General features: G+C 56.9%; 2 protein-coding genes across 3 annotated transcripts in view; both read right to left on the bottom strand.

Annotated features, from left to right (window-relative positions):
* The window catches only part of LOC129392791 (zonadhesin-like), a 2,019-nt gene extending 100 nt beyond the window's left edge, over positions 1-1,919 (bottom strand). The window contains exons 1-4 of one of the 2 annotated variants that reach the window (XM_055090847.1): positions 1,497-1,919; positions 1,006-1,160; positions 276-405; positions 1-82 (exon numbers count right to left, since the gene is read on the bottom strand). The exon at positions 1-82 is cut by the window's left edge and continues 100 nt beyond it. In XM_055090847.1, coding sequence (XP_054946822.1) covers positions 21-82; positions 276-405; positions 1,006-1,083 — 270 coding nt within the window. In that variant the 5' untranslated portion in view covers positions 1,084-1,160; positions 1,497-1,919 and the 3' untranslated portion in view covers positions 1-20. The remainder of the gene's footprint in view (positions 83-275; positions 406-1,005; positions 1,161-1,496) is intronic. The other variant, XM_055090848.1, reaches the window with a different exon arrangement.
* Positions 1-15,000, bottom strand: part of LOC102981488 (zonadhesin) — a 19,742-nt gene that overhangs the window by 4,074 nt on the left and 668 nt on the right. The window contains 21 exon segments of the mRNA XM_055089755.1: positions 2,188-2,338; positions 2,340-2,362; positions 2,556-2,685; positions 3,162-3,409; positions 3,746-3,887; positions 4,390-4,601; positions 7,746-8,041; positions 8,386-8,537; positions 8,652-8,816; positions 8,904-9,148; positions 9,459-9,603; positions 9,854-9,993; positions 9,996-10,049; positions 11,353-11,529; positions 11,828-11,922; positions 12,231-12,339; positions 12,611-12,634; positions 12,637-12,787; positions 12,998-13,245; positions 13,527-13,668; positions 14,818-14,998. Of these exon segments, the coding sequence (XP_054945730.1) occupies positions 2,188-2,338; positions 2,340-2,362; positions 2,556-2,685; positions 3,162-3,409; positions 3,746-3,887; positions 4,390-4,601; positions 7,746-8,041; positions 8,386-8,537; positions 8,652-8,816; positions 8,904-9,148; positions 9,459-9,603; positions 9,854-9,993; positions 9,996-10,049; positions 11,353-11,529; positions 11,828-11,922; positions 12,231-12,339; positions 12,611-12,634; positions 12,637-12,787; positions 12,998-13,245; positions 13,527-13,668; positions 14,818-14,998 (3,230 nt within the window).

The following is a 15,000-nucleotide window of genomic DNA, read 5'->3' as shown; positions in this document are numbered from 1 at the left end:
AATCTTTCCTCTTGCTCTGGTCACAGCTGCCGCACAGGCCGCGCACAAGCCTCCGGTGCGTACGTGACGGGCGGGGAGATCACTGCAGGAGGAAAGGGGCCCAGAGTGGAAACTCCCCACCTCGGCACTTCCCACCCCTCCTGGGTCCTCCCTGGGAGCTCGGGGGCCCCACTCCCAGGCAGAGGTCCTTTCTCCACGCTCGGCCCAAGACGTGGTTTTCCCTAGCCCCATCCTTGGAATGTCCCTTCGGCCCTCCGGTCCCCACGCTCGGGTACCTGCATTGTTCTTTCCATTGAAGCTGATGACCAGCTCAAAGTCTGTGACCAGATACAGGCGATGGCCTCGCACGGTGACCCGCAGCTGGTGGTTGGGCTCGTAGGGGATGGCCATCTTCTGACCGTCGACCTGGAGAAGGCGGACAGGAGCGGCACGGAGGCCTGAACCAAGGTGACCCTCTGCCGCTTTGGCCTCTGTCTCTCTGCACATCTCGGTACCTCTCGGTGCCGTCATTCCGGGGAACAAGATACCGCAGGAAGCTTTGCTACCCCGAGTGGCAAAGGCCTCCCTGAGGTCTGCTCCTGTTGCAGCGTCAGCCCCTTCCTTGCAAAGAAACTGGCAGGTGGGTGCCCTGGTGCTTCTTCAGCACAGCTCCACCTTCTCACTGCACGAGCTTCCCCCGCCCCCCCCACCCCTGCCGCTCTCCCACCTGTGTGTAATCTCACTGTCCTCCTCTGCCCGCCTCCCCGCCCCCCCGCAAGGAGGTGAGTGTGGCACTGATTCTGATTTCCAAAACCAGGCAGCCTCTGCTGGGAACTTCCCAGGGAACACAGAGTCCTGGCTTCACCTGCTCCAGGTGGCCTCCCGTGGCCCGACCTCCCTCCCCAGACCCTCCCGGCCTGGCCTGGCTCTTACTACAAGTCCCAGTTCCGTCTGGAGCTGAACTGTGTAGCCGCAGACCATCACGATGATTTCGTGCAGGAAGATGGGGCTGAAGGATGGATATACCTTGTTGCGGCCCTCCACGACCAAGGGCTCCACCCCATCAGGGAGCACGTCCAAGGTCTTGATCAGAAAGTAGGTCATGCGGCCCTGGAAGCGGTAGCTGAGGCCAGCCAATGTGTGGTAACCGGGGTCCCCATAAATTGTGCATTGCTCCGACTCTGAAAAGAAGGGCCAACGCTGAGAAGGCACCCTGAGCGATGTAACTGCCCCAGAGCCCCTCACCTGCCTGGGGCCTCCTGTCACCTTCCCTTTTAGCCCTGGGCTCCCGTGGACTTGATCTTCCACTTTCTCCCTCTCCCAGCTTGAGAGGATCTCCTTGTCTGGTTCCCTCTTTTTGCCTTTAAGATAGCAGATCCCAGAGAGGATCATGCAGGTGACCAGGGAGCTGGTAAGAGCCTGAGAGCCTAGGCCCACCCCTGCCCGCGCCGGGTCCCTCCCTCTCCAGAGCCCCCGCCCGGGCCCCTCTGGCTCCACCTCCCCGAGGGCCCCCTTACTCTCGGGTGGGCAGTAGTCTTTGCCGTCCTCGTTGGGCTAGCACTGGGAGCCCGAGGGGCAGGTGAAGGGCCAGCACTGAACGGCGCCCGCTCTGCAGGCACACCTCTTGGAGCAGCCTCCGGAGAACCAGGACTTACCCGCCTGCAGACGCCGCAGGAAGAACGGGGAGTGAGAAGGGAAGGGCCAGCTCTCTTTCCTCGACGACTTCAGCCTAAGCCTACAGTCTGATGGCTCACTTGGCACGGGCCAGAGGCAGACCCTTATGGACCTGTACCGCCCCCTAGAGGCATTGTGCTCGGTGTGTCTCACACAGGCTGCTCAGGAGGTACTGCTGAACCCATCTTACAGATGAGGAAACTGAGGTCACAGAGGTCCCCTGACTCGTGAGTGGTACCATCAGCATTCAAATCAAAGCCACCCTACCGGACTGCATCCCTGTGGGGAGGGGGGGCTCGGGCACAGACCCGGGGAGGGGATGGGAGGGGGGGCTCGGGCACAGACCGGGATCCACGGGGCAGGTGCCCCACAGTCAGCGGGAGGGGAAAGAAACGATGGGATTAGGAGAATCAGGCCAGTCTGAGCCCTTGACCTCGGGGTTCCTCCTCTGCTGAGGATATGGGGGTGAGCGGGGTGTAAACAGATACTACGGTGTCGGGCCTCCCTGCTCAGAGCCGCAGCCCTCTCACCCTGAGAAGCGGGGGAGGCCTCCCTCGGTCTTCTTCACCTCCCAACTGCTGCCAAAGACAAGGAGGTTCTGGGTGAGGGCGCCGCTGGGCAGCGTGAAATCTTTCCTCTTGCTCTGGTCACAGCTGCCGCACAGGCCGCGCACAAGCCTCCGGTGCGTACGTGACGGGCGGGGAGATCACTGCAGGAGGAAAGGGGCCCAGAGTGGAAACTCCCCACCTCGGCACTTCCCACCCCTCCTGGGTCCTCCCTGGGAGCTCGGGGGCCCCACTCCCAGGCAGAGGTCCTTTCACCACGCTCGGCCCAAGACGTGGTTTTCCCTAGCCCCATCCTTGGAATGTCCCTTCGGCCCTCCGGTCCCCACGCTCGGGTACCTGCATTGTTCTTTCCATTGAAGCTGATGACCAGCTCAAAGTCTGTGACCAGATACAGGCGATGGCCTCGCACGGTGACCCGCAGCTGGTGGTTGGGCTCGTAGGGGATGGCCATCTTCTGACCGTCGACCTGGAGAAGGCGGACAGGAGCGGCACGGAGGCCTGAACCAAGGTGACCCTCTGCCGCTTTGGCCTCTGTCTCTCTGCACATCTCGGTACCTCTCGGTGCCGTCATTCCGGGGAACAAGATACTGCAGGAAGCTTTGCTACCCCGAGTGGCAAAGGCCTCCCTTCCTTGCAAAGAAACTGGCAGGTGGGTGCCCTGGTGCTTCTTCAGCACAGCTCCACCTTCTCACTGCACGAGCTTCCCCCGCCCCCCCCACCCCTGCCGCTCTCCCACCTGTGTGTAATCTCACTGTCCTCCTCTGCCCGCCTCCCCGCCCCCCCGCAAGGAGGTGAGTGTGGCACTGATTCTGATTTCCAAAACCAGGCAGCCTCTGCTGGGAACTTCCCAGGGAACACAGAGTCCTGGCTTCACCTGCTCCAGGTGGCCTCCCGTGGCCCGACCTCCCTCCCCAGACCCTCCCGGCCTGGCCTGGCTCTTACTACAAGTCCCAGTTCCGTCTGGAGCTGAACTGTGTAGCCGCAGACCATCACGATGATTTCGTGCAGGAAGATGGGGCTGAAGGATGGATATACCTTGTTGCGGCCCTCCACGACCAAGGGCTCCACCCCATCAGGGAGCACGTCCAAGGTCTTGATCAGAAAGTAGGTCATGCGGCCCTGGAAGCGGTAGCTGAGGCCAGCCAATGTGTGGTAACCGGGGTCCCCATAAATTGTGCATTGCTCCGACTCTGAAAAGAAGGGCCAACGCTGAGAAGGCACCCTGAGCGATGTAACTGCCCCAGAGCCCCTCACCTGCCTGGGGCCTCCTGTCACCTTCCCTTTTAGCCCTGGGCTCCCGTGGACTTGATCTTCCACTTTCTCCCTCTCCCAGCTTGAGAGGATCTCCTTGTCTGGTTCCCTCTTTTTGCCTTTAAGATAGCAGATCCCAGAGAGGATCATGCAGGTGACCAGGGAGCTGGTAAGAGCCTGAGAGCCTAGGCCCACCCCTGCCCGCGCCGGGTCCCTCCCTCTCCAGAGCCCCCGCCCGGGCCCCTCTGGCTCCACCTCCCCGAGGGCCCCCTTACTCTCGGGTGGGCAGTAGTCTTTGCCGTCCTCGTTGGGCTAGCACTGGGAGCCCGAGGGGCAGGTGAAGGGCCAGCACTGAACGGCGCCCGCTCTGCAGGCACACCTCTTGGAGCAGCCTCCGGAGAACCAGGACTTACCCGCCTGCAGACGCCGCAGGAAGAACGGGGAGTGAGAAGGGAAGGGCCAGCTCTCTTTCCTCGACGACTTCAGCCTAAGCCTACAGTCTGATGGCTCACTTGGCACGGGCCAGAGGCAGACCCTTATGGACCTGTACCGCCCCCTAGAGGCATTGTGCTCGGTGTGTCTCACACAGGCTGCTCAGGAGGTACTGCTGAACCCATCTTACAGATGAGGAAACTGAGGTCACAGAGGTCCCCTGACTCGTGAGTGGTACCATCAGCATTCAAATCAAAGCCACCCTACCGGACTGCATCCCTGTGGTTTGCATTTCTCGGTCCCCAAACCCAAACCACGCACCCTCTAGCCCAGGCCTGGCAGGAGGCCACCCTGCCCCATCACCAGCCGTCACACCCAGGGCCAGCGGTAGAGGCGTGGGTGGCCCAGGCCGAGAGAGGCACAGGAAAGGAGAACAGGGCATCCCGAAGGTGTGTTGCCCCCACCCCTACTTCCTGCCCCCACTCACAGGGAGGGAGTTGCCCTGGGCGTCCCTGCAGCTGCACTGGCTCCTGGGCACACAGTGCCGTCCACTGAGCACATAGCCGGGCTCACAGACACAGCCCTCCTCGCAAGTGGAGGGCACTCTGGAGCCTTTGCATTGGCCTTCCGGGTCCCAGCAGGAAGGAGGGCAGGAGGGAACGCAGGTGGTGTAGACGCTGTGGGCGGAGCAGTCCAGAGCTGGCGGGGTTGCGGGGGGAACGTTGACTGAGCGTGGGCTGTGTCCTGGCTCCGAGGACAGAAGAGCAAGAACGGTTCTCCCCACTCGGCGTGGGAATCCGAGGTCAGCCAGCAGCCGCAGCAGCGCGACCCTGGTGCATCTGGTCAGTAAGCACGTGACTGGCGTGTGTGTGTACGAGGTGTGACAGGAGCACAGGGCAGGGAGGTATCCACTGTGCTGGAGGAGCTAAATAAAGCCCTTTAAGTAGAAGTAGCTGCAAACAAATGGAAATGTTCACAGATGGGAAGATGTCAGTCCTCCCTAAGTTAATTAAATTATTATTTAGTTTTTTGGCCGCGCCACGCGCCATGTGGGATCTTAGTTCCCCGACCAGGGATCGAACTTGTGCCCCCCATGGAAGCGCAGAATCCTAACCACTGGACTGCCAGGGAAGTCCCTCCCTAATTATACATTTAATACGATCCCCCCAAAATACACCAACAGGATTTTGTTTTGTTTTTTAATAGGACAAGGTGATATTAACGTGGAAATGAGGATATAAAGAAAGCAGAAAAGCTGGGAAAATTCTAAAACAAAACAAAACAAAACTGGAATAAAAAAACCAAAACAGTAGGTAAGTGTATGTCCTTACCAGAAATCTAAACACTATCTAAACTCTCAATGACCACAACATTGTGCTGCTAGTAAATGAAGATAAATGGAGCAATGGAAGTGGAGAAAAAGGCCCAGAGAGGGATCCAAATACGTGTGGGAATTTAATATAAATCATGGTATCTGAGTCAGTGGAAAAAGAGAGACTGGTCATTTAATAATACTGGGAAAAAATAAACACAAAGTTGATTCAGTTCTCATCCTACACACCCAGGATAAATCCCCATGGATCAAACATTTAAATATTTAAAAAAAGAAACCATACAAATACTAGAGCAAAACACAGGCAAATTCTTTTTTAACTTCAGAGTGGGGAAGCCGTTTGGAACTAAGGCTCAAACTGCAGAAGCCATAAAACAAAGACTATTATATTTGACCTCACTAATACATATATATATATATATTTTTTTTTTTTTTTTCTGCATGGTAAAAAAGAGTGAAAGATGAAAAAAAGAGACCTGGAGGGCTTCCCTGGTGGCGCAGTGGTTGAGAGTCCGCCTGCCGATGCAGGGGACACGGGTTCGTGCCCCGGTCTGGGAAGATCCCACATGCCGCGGAGCGGCCTGGCCCGTGAGCCATAAAAAAAGAAAAAAAAAAGAGACCTGGAAAAAATTTTTGTAACTCATGGCACTAATGAAGGGCTACTCTCTGTAGCAGACAAAGGACATCTATAAAATATTTCAACAAAGACCAACAAACCAGTGGAAAAAATGGTGAAATGGGTATGAAGAAATCACAGAAAGGGAAATCCACATTGCTCCTGAACATATAAAAGAATGCACAACTTCACTCATAATAGGAAAAATACAAATTAAGACTCTTTTTATCTTTCACATATCAGATAGGCAAAAATCCAAAAGCACGATAATGCTGTGTGTTGGCCAGTCTGTGGGGAAGTGGGCACTCTCGTATGTTGCTGGTGGGAATGTACATTCCTCAACCCCTATGGAAGGCCATTTGGCAACATCTCTCAAAAGCACAAATCCACACAATCCTTGATCCAACAGCTCCAGGTCTACGAATTTATCCTACAGATAAGAGACACACACGTAGAGAATTGTCTCTGCATAAAGTTATCCTTTTTTTTTGGTACACGGGTTTCTCACTGTTGTGGCCTCTCCCGCTGCGGAGCACAGGCTCCGGAAGCGCAGGCTCAGCGGCCACGGCTCACGGGCCCAGCCGTTCCGCGGCACGTGGGATCCTCCCGGACCGGGGCACGAACCCGCGTCCCCTGCATCGGCAGGCGGACTCTCAACCACTGCGCCACCAGGGAAGCCCATAAGGTTATGCTTGCAGCACTGTTTGCAATAGCAAAAGACTGGAAACAACTAGAAAGTCCATCGCTAGAAGACTAGTTAAATAAATTATGATAAACGAATTATGACACAGCTGCAGAAGAGAATGAGGATACTCTTTACACATCTGACGGGGAAGGACCGCCAAGCTAGTTCGTCAAGTGAAAAAAAAAAAGAAGTGCAAACTACTGTGTCCCGTCTGCTGTTTGTAAGAAAATACAGAAAATAAATTTGCATTTGTCTGTATGTGCAGAAATAAAAGACTTTTGGAAAAATACCCAGACGCTGAAAAGAGCAGGCTGGGACCTGGGCCCCTGGGGTCAGGGCGAGAGGGAGACTTTTCCCTGGGAATCTTTTAATACTTTCAAAGTGTTTGAACCATAGGAATGCATCACATAGGAAGAACACCGTAATCACTGTTTTAAAATTTAAAATGTTCTTGGGGACTTCCCTGGTGGTCCAGTGGGTAAGACTCCGCGCTCCCAATGCAGGGGGCCCGGGGTTCGATCCCTGGTCAGGGAACTAGAACCCATACGCACGCCGCAACTAAGACCCGGCACAGCCTAAATAAATAAATAAAAATTAAAGGTTCTGGAATTAGATAGTGGTGCTGGTTGTACAACTTTGTGAAGATCCTGAAAATCAGTAAATTGTATACTTTTAAAGGGTAGAAGAATATGGTATGTGAATAATAATTTTAAAAAATTGTTTTAAAGGAAAGAGCTAGAGGAGGATGCCTCAGAGTCTGCCAGGAGGGGAGAAGAAAGAACGTTTCGGGTGCAGGGCGTGGTATGTTTAAAGGCAGGGAGGGGTGTGGGAAAGCGAGGCCTGCGTGGGGAATGGGATGGTTCGATGCAGGTGATGCTGGCGCACAGGAAAGGGGGGTGCGGGAGAGGCACAGCTTGCAGGATCTCTCAGACATCTCAGAGAGGAGCTTGGACTTGCAGGCAACAGCCGCGCAGGGGCCTAACATGATCACATTTCTTTTGGAAAGGAGCTGCTGATAAGCAGCCCGTGCGGTCCTGGTGGTATGGGGCGCTAGCTGAGAGCTTGCTGTAAATGGTCCACATCAGAGAAAATGAGGTCAGAAATAGGTCGGGAACAACTGAAATGGAGAATGGGGGAGCTTTCAGAGATACACGGACGGAAAGAGGGTTTGGGGGCAGTTTGGGGCGGGGGTGCTGAGGACACACTCACGGCAGAAGCTGCTGTTTCTCCAGATGGGAGGCTTGATCCCCTGGGCCTGGCAGGCGGCCCCGAAGGCTTGCAGAGACTGGCAGGGGGCATGGTGGAGGCCTCCAAACTCACAGGGGCTGTGGGTACATCTGAGCAAGAAGGGACTGAGAATCACGCGGGTGGCACACTGCAGCCAGGCTGGAGCCTGAAAAGCCGCCTGGCATTGCTCCTGGGCTCTTGCCAGCTCAGCTGCCCGGCAGTTTGTATTTGGCTTCCCCTGAGGTTCTGAATCAGTCTTCTTGTCATCTTCTTGGCAACTGGGAAGGGAAAGGGCGTCCTCATAGGGACAGCCGCTGCCTCATCTACGATAATGACTTGGCGCTCCCAGACCGCACCCTGAGGACCCCTCCTGTCTTCACCGGGAAGCTGGCCTGGGCTCTGGCCAGCCTTCCACGTGGCCTCGGCCTCCTCCCACGTTTCGAAGCCAAGACAGGAAGACTTTCTCGTTTCCCCGTAGAGGTTCCTGGGACCCAGACGCCATCGCCTGTCAAGTTACACGCACAGAGGACCTCTCTGGTCTTCCCATCCCAGGTGGGCCATACAGTCTAGAATCCCAACTCGTGTTCCTAGGCAAAGGCAGAGAGCCTTCGGGGACGATTACTTTGGGTCCATCTCCTTGTCTTGCCAACTGCCCACATACACGACGTCATCCAGGGCTAGCTCGTCATTAGGCATCAACAGTTCGTCTCCTCCCTCGCCGTTGAGGCTCCCGCACATGTCGCAGGTCCGGGTGTGCAGAGGGGACCGAGGGATCTTCAGCGCCAGGGATGGCAGAGGGCATTTTTTGTCGGCATCCCCTTAAAGAGAGAGGCGCGCCCCTCCCTGCAGGCTGACTCCCATCCGAGGAGACCCAGGTGCTTTCCTCACCTTTTCATAATAGGCTTTGGGGATTTCGACCTCTAGGAAACCACTGCCGTCAAACTTGACTTGCACCCCGGTGTTGATGGTGAGCACGGTGTAGCCGTCCCCGGAAATGACTTTGACTCCCCGGATCTGGGTGGTCGCCGGGAGGGTGACTCGCGTGCCATTGATCTACAGAGGAGGGCAGGACCCGTGAGCAGGAAGGAGGACCAGAGCCCCGTCCCCAGAGCCCATGTCCTCCCCGCCTGCCTCGCTCACCAGCACTTGGTCCTTCTTCAGGGTGACCAGGGTATTAAAGATGTCCACGTGGACCCGGCGGAGGTGGAAAGTGTGGGGTTGGTCTTTCTGCTTCCCATTCTTGCCACTGATCTTGAAGAAAGGCAGGTCCATGGTGGAGTGGCATATTTTCACCAAGACGTAAGTGCAGGTGCCCCTGAGCGCATGGTAACTGCCATCGAAGCTTACGTAGTGGGACGTGTCACGGATGCGGCACTCTCCCATCCCTGGAGGACAGACAGGTGGCTGAGGAGTGGTCCAGCCTCTAGCAAGAACAGGCCTTCTCCCCTGCTTCAGGGAAAGGGTGTGGAGGAGAGGGAGCCTCAGAAGGGAAGGAGACAAAGAAAAGACTCAAGACATGAGGAGGGGGAGCAGGTATCATTCGGCCAGGGAGAGACTTATCATATCCCGTCTAAGTCCACGGCTGCCACGGGGAGCCAGGAGCGAACCCCGAAGAGCCCTTCTCGACAGAGGGGGAGTTGCGGACAGTTGGTCTTGGTGGCTGAAGGTCCTCCTCCACGCTCAGCGGAGGCCTACCTGCCGCCCGGCACCGTATCAGCCCATCCTGGGACCCGCACGTCTGGCCAGGCTTGCGGGCGGTCTGGAGGCAGGAGACGTTGCTGTGAGCGGAACAGGTGCAGAGCCTGGAGCAGGTGTTGCCCGTGTACCAGCTCCCCGCGACCTGTGGGGCGCAGGCAGGGGTGGAGCCGATAGAAACTTGGAAGCCAGAGATGGTCGGAGCCCCCCGCACCCCAGGGCCCCCATGAGGCTCGCTTCCCTTGGCTGCCCGCCTCCATCGCTCGCCTTTCTCAGGCTCTCGGCTTCTGGATTTGCTCCTCAGCCCCCAGCACTGGCCCACCCTACCCCTTTGCAGGCCCCCAAACTCGGGGAGCTGGGAAGGGCAGGGCACCCGCTGTGGTCTGGCCTCTCACCGGGTGGTAGGAGCCCCTCTGGCTGGTGCAGCCACACTGGCTGAGGGGCACACAGGAGGTCCCACTCAGGATGTGGCCTTCCTGGCACCCGCAGCCCTCGGCACAGGGCAGCGAGGACGGGCAGTACGCTGGAGTGCTCTGGCCGGGCAGGGGTTGGCACAGGTGCTGTAGCTGCTGCCCAAGGGGCAGTGCAGAGCTAAGAAGAAATCGGTGTTCAGGAAGGAAGAGTGATTTCCAGCTCTCTGACCTTGGGGCATCAAGAGCTCCTGGGAGGGGCTTCCCTGGCGGTCCAGTGGTTAAGACTTTGCCTTCCACTGCAGGAGGCACGGGTTTCATCCCTGGCTGGGGAGCTAAGATCCCACGTGCCTCGAGTCCAAAAAAAACAAAAACATAAAACAGAAACAATACTGTAACAAATTCAATAAAGACTTTAAAAATGGTCCATATCCAAAAAATCTTAAAAAAAAAAAAAAGAGTTTCTGGGAATGTCCATCAGATGAATGGATAAACAAAATGGGGTCCACTCATTCACAAACGTATACATATGTCACATTACTGTCAGACTGTACACCTTAAACATATGCAATTTATTTTAAAAAGGGCCCTATCCCAAAAAACTTTAAAAAAAAAAAAAAGAGTTTCTGGGAATGTCCATCAGATGAATGGATAAACAAAATGGGGTCCAATCATACAACGGAATATGATTCAGCCTTAAAAAGAAGGAAATTCTGGCACTTGCTACAACATGGTGAACCCTGGGGATATAACGCTAAGTGAAATAAGCGAGTCACAAAAAGACTAACGCCCGTGTGATTTCACTTAGATGAGGTCCCTAGAATCTTCGAATTCACAAAGACAGAGAGTAGATGGTGGTTGCCAGAGGCTGGGGGAGGAGACGGGGACTTACAGTGTTTAATGCGGAAAGAGTTTCAGTTTGGGAAGATGAAAAAGTTCTGGGGGCGATGGTGGTGATGGTTGCACAACAAGGTGAATGCGCTTAATGCCACTGGACACTTAAAAATTGTCACAATGGTAATTTTTATGTTCTGTATGTTTTACTACAATTTTTTTTAAAAAAGCGTTTCTGGGAAAGAAGAAAGGTCACAGAGCTGGCCCAGGGAAGAAGGGAAGGAGGCAGTAACCAAATGAGATCAGAACTTTTTTGGGGGGCCACGCCCCATGGCATGTGGGATCTGAACCAGGGATCGAACCGGTGCCCCCTGCAGTGGAAGCACGGAGTCCCAACCACTGGACCACCAGGGAATTCCTGGGAGATCAGAACTTTCTGGAGAAGTGAGAATCGGATGGAGGCTCCCAGAAGAGGGAGACAAGTGGCAGATGGGGGCTGGGCTCGGAGAGACTGGGGAGAGGGGAACAGAGGAGGGTCCCACGTGGGGCCTGGGGGCCTGGCTGCGAAGGGAAGAGTGAAGGAGCAGAATTTAGGGAGAGGAAGAGAGGGCAGGGCTCCGGGGACTCCTCGGGGCTGTCAGGTCACTCACGGCAGATGGTGGTGTTCCGCCAAGCGAGGGCCTGGCCCGCGCGGGCGCACAGGGACGCGTAGGCCCGCAGGGAGCGGCACAGGGTCAAGGCGTCGCCCTTGGCCCCACACTGGCCGTACACGCAACTGGTGAAGCTGGAGTGCGGGGCCACCACCCCGTGGCACTGGGAGAAGGGTCCTGGATGAAACGTAGGTGAGACTAAGCTTGGGGAGGGAGCAGAACCACGCGGCTGCTCTGGGGCCAATTCAACATCTATTTCCATCAAAACCCGTAATTATTGAGAACCTACTGCCTGAGATGCAAAAAACCCCACGGATCCGTCAGCGTTCCCAGGTGACCACTGCCCCTGCATTCCCTCCGCCTGCCTCTTTCGGGGCCACCGCTTCCTGTCTCACCCTCCCTGCATCCCTGCTCAGTGCCCCTCCTCTGTCTCCTGCCCCCCGGGGAGCAAAAAGGGGCCCCCTGCGTGGCTTACCCTGAGGGTTCATTAAGATATCACAGTTCTTATTCCAGGCGTCTGTCACTTTCTTCCCCAGGCACCTGGGGGGCTCTCCACCCGCAGCAAAGCAGCTGACAGAGGAGGAGGGGAAAGAACAGCAGTTTAGGATTGGAGGAAGCTTTCCAAAAGCCAAAGCAAAAGTGGAGAGGGAAACAGGGAGGGGAATAAGGACGGGAGAGGAGAACAGAGTGATGGCCTCAAGTAGTAAGGTCAGCAGATGCAGCAGGAAAGCAAAAGGTTAGATCTCAAGGTGGACTTCCCAAGAGACAGATCAGTCATCAACTCCAGGAAAGATCAGGGACGCACAGGGAACACCTCCAGGCTGCCCGCCAAGCCTCCTCCTCTGGTCCAGCTCCCCCACTCCCCCGTTTCGGCTCACCCAGGTTCAGATAACTCATTTAGCTTCCAGGAGGCCCCCAGGTGCACGGAGCTGACTGCAGGCCTTTTCTCAGGCTGCAGATTGTCGTCTAGGCTGTTGTTGCAGTTCCCTGGGGGATGGAGCAGTCAGCAGAGGGCTTGAGCTCAGCCCCAGGAAGGACCAAGAAGCATCCCTCCCTCTTCACGCAACCAACAAAGATGAGCCCTTTCTCCTCCTTCATCTTTGGCTTCCCTTCATGCCTACCCCAGAGCACGACACCTTCAACCAAGTGAGAGGTCGACAAGCACCAAGGACGCCTAATCAGACGTGTGGATGAGCAGGACCGGCTTAGGCTCCAGCCCATTACCCCGGCTTCACCTGCAGGTGCCCTGGGAACTCACCGCACAGCCCGCAGAGCCGGCCGCGTAGGAGGAGGGCAGGGTCACTTCCATCAGGTTCCCGTCAGAGCGAACTTGAAGCCCAAAGTCCGTGCAGAGGAGGATAAAGGAGCCGCTGGACCTCACGTTCACCCGGCCTTGTGCAGGCCACACGGGCAGGGCCACCCGGCGACCGTCCAGCTACAGAGGCAGGGAGGACACCGTAGGGAGAGGCGCCTGGGACAAGGGCAACAACGAGGCCAAGACCAGGGAGCAGGAGGGGGGTGGCGCGTGTGTCTCAGAAACTGGGGCTGCGTCTGCCAGACAGGTGGGGCTGCAGGCAAGGGGACGGGGAGGAGAGATGCAGCGTGGGCTGGGGGTGGGGCCGGGGAGGCCGGCGCAGGCCCGCGCCATGACCTGGCGGCCTTTGATCATGGAGATTCTGAGATTGGAGACCTGCACTTGGACGGCTTTGACAGAGGAGGCCTCCAAGTCTCCGCCGCGGAACTCGTTGGTGGCGCTCACGACGAAGTAATTCTCTGGGGACCTCAACCAACAAGGCCGGGTCAGGGTGTAGGTGCAGGTGCCCATGAAGTGGTGCAGGGCTCCGTCGAACGTCAGGTAATGCGGGTCCCCCGAGACAGTGCAGGTGGCGGACCCTGGGCAGGAGGAGATGGCGTTCAGAGAGGCACTGACCCTGAGCTGCCATCTTGGCGAGTCCACCTTGGAATGGTACCCGTGGCTCATCGGGGTGGTCGGTGTGACTTGGAGAGGTCAAGGTCAGGGACCTCCCCAGCGACCTTGAGGACGCTGCTTTGGCTCTGGGCAATTGCCTTCCAGCCCCCTGGTTACGCTCCAGCTCTCTGCTTTAGGACAGCACCATGCCTTTGCTCGAGGCCACATGGGCAGCCCCCAGGCTCACCTTCTTCCGGCTGCTCACCTTGAGCGTGGCAGCCATAGATGCCATCCTGCCGACCACAGGCCTCCTGGGCCTGGCACCTCCACTGCACACGGCGAGTTCTGTTGCTGCCCTCACAGATGCAGAGCTGTCTGCAGCCTGGCTTGAACCACCGCTCCCCCACCTGGCGGACAGACCGAAGGAAGGAAAACAAGTTATCCCCTGATCTACGAGCACTGCTCTTCAGATCACCGATCTGCTCACCAGGGAGGCATTCGTGTCATCCCAAAGCTCCAGGCTTAGTTGCAAAACTCTGGCATTCGCTCACTCGTTCAGTCACTCCATTGTTTGTTTGTTCACTAGTCCAACAGATAGTTATCATCTGCCTTGTGCCAGGTGTCAGGGATTCAGTAATGAGCTGGATGGATGAGGTCCCTGCCCGGACAGAACTCACAGCCCAGAGAGGGCAGTCAACGTGTAAACAGATAGATCATGTGGTCCAACACATCTGCACCCAAAGGCGATAATCAGGGCACCCAGGGAGAGTTTCGTGCCACCCACACAATCGGCACTCGCCACAAGAGTTTAGAGATGCTACTCAGGAGGGCTTCAAGGAAGAAGCAGCATTTCAACAGGGCCTCAGAGGAGGTGGAAGCGGCTAACAGGCATAGCGCGTGGGAGGCAGAGCAGCGGGGAGGGGCTGAAAAGAAGGTGAAACTGAGAGAGCAAAGCGCAGACGAGGAGAGTTCCGCGGGCCAGTCTGGAATGCGGCACCGAGCAGGGAGAGCCCAGTGGACGTCAGGCGGGAGGGGGCTGGGATGGCCATCAGTGTCATCCCCAGGCCTCGGTGAGGGACAGGCAGAGGAAGAGAGAGAAGTTTCACGGACGAGGGTCTAGCTCCAAGTGCTGCCTCTGAGAAGATGGTGAAGATGGGGCCCAGGGAGCGGCTGAAATCCTTCAGCAGAGAAAGGGACCCTCCGTAGGAGAGAAAGAGTGCAGGTGAGGTGCAGACACGCCTGGGCCTTCAGAGGATGAGAAACCGGGAAAGTGACTCAGGGATGTGACGGGCAGGGAAGGTAGGAAGGGAGAGAACTAGGGGTCCCAGGCTCTGCTGGGCAGCGTGGGAAGTAACTGTGCTATGACTCCCCCCCGCTCTGCAGGGATGAAAAGTACTAGAACTGAAGAAAGATAAAGGGAAATTAGACCTAAGCCCGAAGTTCCTTAATCCCAGCCCGCCCCCCCCCGCGCGCCCCCCCAGCCTTTTCTCTCCTGCCCACAAGCTGGCCGTAGACTTCAGAACTGGGGCGAGTGCCTGCTGGCTGCAGCGGCTCACCTTGAGGTAGCCGGCCGTGGGGTCAAGGCAGCCACACTCGGACCTGGGGGCGCACCGGAGACCGCTGAGGTCGAAGCCCCGGTCGCACGTGCAGCCCTCCACGCGGCGGTTCCGGCAGGCCATGCCCGAGAACTCGGAATGGCAGGTGTCCGGGCACAGCTTGGCACGCAGGGTGCACCGGCT

This window comes from Physeter macrocephalus, chromosome 14 (assembly GCF_002837175.3).
Source record: "Physeter macrocephalus isolate SW-GA chromosome 14, ASM283717v5, whole genome shotgun sequence".
NCBI classification, from domain to species: domain Eukaryota; kingdom Metazoa; phylum Chordata; class Mammalia; order Artiodactyla; family Physeteridae; genus Physeter; species Physeter macrocephalus.
The sequence above is the reverse complement of the archived record's forward strand: the minus strand, read 5'-3'. Positions and strand labels throughout refer to the sequence as shown.